Genomic DNA, 8,112 nt, shown 5'->3' with positions numbered 1-8,112 from the left:
TTTATAGGTATTTTGAAAAGATAAATAATAATGATAATAATAAAATAAAAAATAAATCAATATATAAAAGAAATAATAAGTTGATAATTAGGTTGAATTTAAATAATTTAATCTATTAATTATTATTAATGTGTGTTATTTATTTTTTAGGTATTTAAAAAAACTTAATATATATACATAATAAATAAATAGGTCAAATAAAATAAATATATATTAATGTTAATTTATGTAGTTTTTATAGGAGTTAATTAAAGAGAAAAAAAGATGTGGAAAAAGATGAGTAAATTGGTGGTAGTGGTCATTCCCTTAATTAATAATCACAAGTCCCTCATTTTTTCTTCAAAGACAATTGGTCGGTTGTGGGTAAAGATATTACTGATTGGGTTTTGGAGTTTTTCAAAATTAGGAAGATGTTAAAATAATGGAATACAACGGTCCTGACCTTGATCTCCAAAACTATAGTGCCCGAAAAAGTACAAGATTTTAGACCAATTTCCTGTTGTAATGTGGTTTACAAAATAATTTCAAAAATAATTTCTAAACGCTTTAAAAATGTCATAGGAAAAATAATAAATCTCAATCAATCTGCAATTATCCCTGGTAGGACAATCTCTCATAATATTCTTTTCATGCAAAGCCTTTTAAAAGGCTACGGGAAAAAGAAAATATTTCCGAGAGTGACTTTCAAAATAGATATAAAGAAAGCTTTCGACTCTATTAGATGAGAAGCCATTCGGGATTTTCTTGTTGTATCCACTTTTTCTATAATTTTTATTGATTGGATTATGAAATGCGTTTCTTCATCCGTTTTTTTGTTAGCGTCAATGGAGTCCACGGAGGCTACTTCAAGGGTGAAAACGGGGTAAGGCAAGGGAACCCCCTCTCTTCTTACCTTTTCGTAGCTATCATGGCGATCTTTGAGAGCATCTTCGCGATGTTCCAAAAGATTCATCCATACATCTTTTACCCTTTCTATGAGGTAGATGAGGTAACTCACTTATGCTTTGTTGACGATTTGTTCATTCTAGCGCATGCATAAGTCGAATCCATTAAAACTATTAGGGCTGCACTAACGTTTTTTTCTGAGGTTACAGGTCTTACTATTAATGAAAGAAAAAGTGTGGCAGTTTATGGAGGAGTGAAGGACTAAACGAAGTAAGACATATTCAACATCATGGGCATTACTGAAGGCAACTTTCCCGTAAGGTACTTGGGGATTCCATTAACCGCGAAACAGATCGAGATCTCACACTACAAGCCGCTGATTGAAAAGTTAAAAACACGATATATGGCTGGGCGGCGAAGAAACTTTCTTATGCAGGGAGGATCGAGCTTATCAAAACTGTAGTCATGGGCATAATTGAATATTTGGCGCAGTAGATGGTCATTCCAAAGAAGGTAATGAAGGATCTAGACACGTTAATGAGGAACTTTATCTGGGGTAGTAGCGGGAGAGGAGGAAAGAAAATCAAATGGACTTCACTCTGTAAGCCAAAAGAGGAGGGAGACATTGGCATGAAGAACTGCGTCGAGTGGAATGAGGCTCTAACCTTCAAGCATCTATGGGTATTAGAACACAACCAGGAATCATTATGGATCAAATGGGTACACAAGCGATTTATGAAACGGGAAACCAATATCTGGACGTGTAAAATTAATGAAGGTATGAGCTGGTCACTAAAAAAAATTCTTAAACTGAGAAGTGGTATTGCAGACCTTTACAACATTTGGCTAGGAGACGGGAAATGTACTCTGTTCTGGCACTATCCATGGTTTGAAAACCAACAAATCATTCACAAAGAGGAGTTCAAAAATACACGTATCAGAAGGGACTACGCAGTGGCAAAAATCAGAGACGTAAAAGACGGGGACTGGGACTCGCTTTTGAGAAGAAATCGAGAAGGACAGAGGATATTAGATCACATCAGTAACATACAACTCTGAGACAGACCCGACATTCATGAATGGAATGCAGAAGACAATGGGAAGCTGGTATCAAAGAGAATATGGGAGGTAATCCAAGAAAAAACGTAGAAAGTAGAACGAGCTCCTCTCGTATGGTCAACCAAGATCATTCCTCGACACCAGTTCATCCTATGGCTTACCTTCTGGGAAAGACTCAGCACTCGTGACCGTATGAACAAGTATATGAGCATCCCGGACGTGAGCTGTCTTCTATGCAACGGAAGTGAAGAACCTTTGATCACCTATTTGGGAGCTGTAGTATAACATTGGAAATTTGGGACAAATTTTCTAAAATCCTGGAGCTGATCAGTGTCCCAAAGGAATGGAAAGAAATCAAAGAAGTGACACTACTCAAAGCCAAAGGAAACAAATTCACAACAAACGTATTCAAGTGCGGGTTTGAAAAAGTAGTTTAGAACATTTGGCAGGAACGTAATGCGATAGTCTATGGTAGAATCCGCAGAAGTGTTGAAGAATTATGGAGAGATATAGTCTCGGATTGTGGCGCACTTGCGGGAATGTGGAGAAAAGTTTCAAGTACGGAGCAGAGTTAAAATATCAGCATGAATTTGAATTTACCGTTTACTGAAATCATTAGAAATAAAAACATTGTAATCAGATGATTTATTTACGTTTTTGCTTTTATTCAGAATGATACAGCTTCAAAATAAATCTAGGTCTGTATAGAATGATCTCTTAAACTCGTGAGTTTTTTTTTCGTTTTTTTGAAATTTTTAATTGAATGACTCTAATTCGTTTTAAAAAAAAATATCTAAAAACATCCCTAATTTTGACCTGATTTTTTTTCCAGAAAAACACACATTGACAACCATATAAATCTCCACAAGACAATGGAAGAAATGGACACATGAAGACGACACAAATCAATCAAGGACATCCGCCATTTTTTGTTTTTCAAGTTTTTGTCTAGATTTTATATTTTTTTTGTTTTAGTGTTGGTTAAGTGTTTAAGAAATTTTAATATTTTTTTTAGGAAACATTTAAAATACTATACTCTAATTTTGTGTGTAATTTAATTTTAGATAAATTTCAATTTGTATATATATTTGAATTTAGTATATTTCATTTACAACTTAGTTCTTTAACTTTTTGTTTTTTTTTAGAAATTCACTATTAATATGATTTAAAAGTATTTTTTTTTTGTTAAATTGAATTTATTTCATTCACGTTATATTTAAAATACTCCAATTTAAATTTTAAAATTGAAACAAAAATTGTCATTCTTTAGTTTTTGCTGAAGAATGACAACCCAAAAAAAATATAATCGATCATATGTTTTACAGTGGTTGGAGGTTGAAGGTGAACTTCTCGAATTAGGCATGTGTCCGACCCATCAATCTTTAAGCTCCATTTGTGTGGTTTTATATCTACTTTTATTTATTTTAGCTATTTATACATCTAAAATGCATTGAGCAATTTTTAATAAAATTCAATTTTTTTTAAACCTTTAAAATAATATTTTTAACAAAGATAATTTTTCTTATTTCATTTACTAGTTTCAATTTTTAACATTTGATTTCCCTTTTTTGTGTTATAAATGAATTATAAAAATTACAAAATTTGTGAGTTAATTTACTTATAATCATAAATCAATTTATGAATATACTAAATTTGTAATTCCTGGTTGGTTTATTTTTTCATTTTTTTCAATGTTCAAGGCATTAGTTTATTTAAGGTAAATAATTATTATTATCCTTTAAAAATGATTTAATGTAAAGAATTATTATTTCCTTTAAATTTAGTATTAGGACATATGATATATATTTTAGACCAGTTAAGATTCGGCAAACAAAACATATTAAAATATGTGTAAAATATTTCTAAAGAATTGACAAAATATTAAAAAGTAGAGATTGTTTTCCAATGGGCATTTGAAACGCAGTACCAAAGTATTTTCTCATTAGCAACCAAGTACCGAATTCCTAGGAAATCTCTTTTTCGAGACCGATATTGTTCTACACGCTAAACATACTTATTTTCTTGTGATAAATATTAGGTGACGACTTTTAAGGCACAAACTGGTAACCAATGTCCCAATTTGATTTAATTTAATTATTTCAAAATATTTAAAGAGATTTATATTTTATATTTTTTTCTAAAATCGTAACATTTTTCAGTGGAGACGTTTTAAACGAGTATAGTTTTCAGCAAACTCTGCTAAGGACATTTGATGTTTAACTTGAAATTATATTTTGACCCTCAATTTTAGAGAATATATATTTACACTTAAAGAGTGCTAAAAGACCCATATTTTTGTCGTTTTCAACGTGCATGAGCTTCAGGAGTTCGCTTATGTTTAAGTAGTATACGATGTGCGACACCACCTGTACACCTATTGATTTACATGTCGAGATTCGCCAATGAGGATTGACGATCTATTCCTTTATGAGAGATGTTGAAGAGATTTTGTACATAAGAAAAAAAAATCAACGTTAACTCTTTCTTCCATTTAGTGAGCTCCCTTAGTAACAAGAGAGGGGGATCATGAGAGGCGGCGAGAGAACACTCCAATTTAGAGCACCTCCTTACATTGACAGTCTTCGGATCTCCCTTGTCGGCGGGACAACTCTATCTTACCTCAGAAGTCATAAATGAGACATATTTGACTACCTTTTATCATTAGACTCGTTGACTCGTCGTGCTCGAGCATAACCACGTAGAAAAACCCTATTACGTGTCTACCATATATATATATATATTAAATACATGTATGCATATAGATGAGATGTGTGTCCGAAAATTCAATCTAAACTCCATGGGAAAACATAAAGGAAAATGAAAAGGCCTAACATAATGAGTTGCTTGTCTTTGAGTCTGTGTTATGCATATAAGTTGGATACTAGATCATTAGCCACGTGTTCAAGAAGGTCAACCACAAGGTAAACAAGACCGTTAAAGAAGACTAACGATTCAATGTACATCACGAAAGTAGGCCATAGCAAAAGACGAAGGAGCAGACCAAGGATAGTTGAATTAGGCTAGATTTTGTTATGCTGTTTCTTATTTAATTTTTTTCTACAAGTTGAATTATAAGGTGAATGCATGTTTGTTACTGTGATTTTTATCTCACACCAAAATAAGACACTCTGTTTCTTAAATATATAAAAAAAAAGATGAATTGGAAATTGGATGCCTATTATGCTTTTATGACCTATATGTGCATAAGGGTGACATTGTTTGTCCCTATTACTTTCTTCTTGAAATCCATTTATCTCGATGACTCAACTACTCGACGCTTCACGAGTAAGAGATCCCACCACACATGTCGTTTTAGGAGGAATGAACAAACAACCTTGGAGAATTGACTGAATCAAAAGTATCAAATACAACTAGTAAATAGTTTATTGAATACAAAATTATCAAATACAATATAAGTTAGAACAGTCTCTTCCCACTGTAACCCAATCTTGGAGAAATAAAACAATATTCAGACAATTCATCAACAAAGTCTAACCCAAAAACAGGCTTCCAAATAATATATAGAGACAAATGCTCCCGTCTTCATAGACATGTATTTTGAAGATATGGCTCATTTGAAAACACTTTTTGGGTCTAGGTCTGAGTAAGACCAACAAGTATTTTTTTTAAGTTATTAAAGATGGTAAGAAAATATTGTAGTCAAAACCTAAATATAAAAGAGTTTTTTTTTTTTTTAAATCCAGTCAGTTATCCTTATAGGCGATAGTTAAAAAACTGCAAACTTGAACAACACAAATTAAGAGATCTAGAGTGAGATAAGATACAAGCTACTAGCTAATTGGTTTACATTTGCATCACAATATCTCTAACTTCGAAGACGTTTTTGTTCTTGACAACGATGTCAAACATGTGCATAGACTTGAAACGGCCAAAGTCTTTTGGGAGAGAGATGAGATGGATGGTCGAGCTCTTGTGGAATTGGAACAGGTCGGGGTCATCATAGTATCGTTCCCATCCAAGGGAGAATAACTTTTTCTCTAGAACCGAGTACGAGGTGATCACTTCATCTGTTGGAGTATAGACCAATACTTTCCTTCTCTGCAAGGATCCTTGATTCGACTCGGCTGCAGGGTTCTCGACAAGACGAACCACACCATTTCTGAACATCCAAACGCCCGACATTGTATAAATTATGTTCTTAGAGAGAGTAAGAGAAAAGTTTTGTATTGATTTGTAAAATGGTGGGTTTTAATTTTGAGGTAGGAGTGCTGGATATGTTATTTATCTTAGGGGTTTGGAGAATGAGTATTTATAGTGTGGTAAAGTGGAAAGGTGCATGGTGGGGACAACCCAAAATGATGCATGATGGTTGGATGCATGGATGCCAGAATATAATTTTGGTGTCATCTACTATAATGATAACTATTCAATTATTAATTCAATTTCCTTAATTTCAACTTTTGACTAAATTTAAGTATTTATCAAGAAATTTATATTTTTAAACTTCAAAAATTGTTAGGAAACACTCAGATCCGCTGGTGATGTTTTGAGCTAAAAAGTTTTATATATCAATTTAAATACATTTGTTTCAAACATATTATACTGATTTAAACAAGTTAAATATATATTAACAAATTCAATAATATTTTTTCGATCAAATTTAACCTCAAATTTTAGAAGTTTTCAAATAGTTTATTGTTTTGAAATTGTGAGTACGATGAGTGTTGGGATATCTGAGGATGAAGTATCCATTAATGCAAGAATAACATTACCGAACAATTACAGAAATGAAAGAAATCAACAATTACACAAGACTTTTAATAGTTCAGCAAAACAGACTTACGTCCACTTTTGAAGCACAAGAGACTCAACTTTATTATCAAGAATGTTACATGAGTATTACAATGATTGTCTCATAATAAAAACTCACACATAACTCACAAGGAAGTAATGCTCTCAAGCCAAATGTTTGACTTTTTAAAGTGCTCAACTGTACATTAAATAAGTCCCAATTACGTCTATATCAGTATCTTGTTCAAAACTCTCAAAAGATTTCCAAAATATTTTACCATATTTCCTCATTTTATTTTCATAACAAAATATCTAATTTACTTATTAAATTAAAATATCATTATGCCTATTCTAGTTTGGGACGGTTTTCCCCCGAAACCGAACGGTGATGGGGTGAGGATGATATTTGTGTCCCCCGACCCGTCCCGATTTCACCCCGATTATGCCCCGAACACTATAAAAGATAATTAAATATATTAAATCATTAATATATTTATTTATTCACTATATTTTATAAGAGTTGTAAATTTATTTCTTTATAATAATATAAATTTTAATATATTATAATATATATTATATTAAAAAAATTATTTATATAATATTATTTAATAAATATTTTTAATTATTTTAAATATATTTTATTAACGGTGCCCCACGGGGATTCCCGAAACCGAACAAAACCGAACGGTGCGGGATGGTAAATGAATTCCCCACCCCGAACCGCCCCATTACCATCCCTAGCTAAAGACCATTCATTTTCTCTCTTATTCGTCTCACACACACATGCAGTAAGACACAGGAAGAAACACAAATCGTTGATCATCGGAGACGGCGAGCTCCGATTTGAACAGTGAAGATGATGCACATTAATTTTGTTTTACCCTAGGCTATAGCCCAACCCCGTCCTCTACTACGTAGCTTCTTCATTGTTTATAAGTCACGAATAAGCAAATTTGTAATCCCCATAATTTTATACATCTGAAAAAAATAAAAATTAAAAGATTTAGTCATTATTAAAAATCCACCATCTTTGATATATATATAAAAATCACATTAATAAATATAATATATATATATATATATATATATATGAGTTACATCTAGTTCTTTAGATAGAATATAATATAAGAATTAAGAATTAATTAATTTTAAATTATTGAAGAATTAATTAATTAGATTTAAGAATATTATATTTAAGTTATTTAAATAAAATATATTAGTTAAATCTAATTAAAGAATTAATTAATTAGATTTAAGTTAGGGAGATAGAATAAATATATTCTATATATATTAGTTAGATATAGTTGTTTATGTTTAGGTAGAATAAATATATTATATAATATATTAGTTATCATGGTGGGACTCCGGGCTATTATATAAAATTTAATAAACTAAGAAGTTATATCATTATATATT

The 8,112-nt window shown here is 31.5% G+C and overlaps 1 protein-coding gene across 1 annotated transcript; it reads right to left on the bottom strand.

Moving 5' to 3' along the window:
* Positions 1 to 5,746: 5,746 nt before the first annotated feature.
* On the bottom strand, positions 5,747 to 6,158 carry LOC124922417 (flowering-promoting factor 1-like protein 3). Its single transcript, XM_047463148.1, has one exon. It carries the CDS (start codon positions 6,085 to 6,087, stop codon positions 5,749 to 5,751), a length of 339 nt encoding a protein of 112 aa, XP_047319104.1. The 5' UTR covers positions 6,088 to 6,158; the 3' UTR covers positions 5,747 to 5,748.
* Positions 6,159 to 8,112: the final 1,954 nt, after the last annotated feature.

Source organism: Impatiens glandulifera, chromosome 1, assembly GCF_907164915.1.
Source record: "Impatiens glandulifera chromosome 1, dImpGla2.1, whole genome shotgun sequence".
In the NCBI taxonomy this organism is placed as follows: domain Eukaryota; kingdom Viridiplantae; phylum Streptophyta; class Magnoliopsida; order Ericales; family Balsaminaceae; genus Impatiens; species Impatiens glandulifera.
Note: the sequence above shows the minus strand (reverse complement) of the source record. Positions and strands in the feature narration are given on the sequence as shown.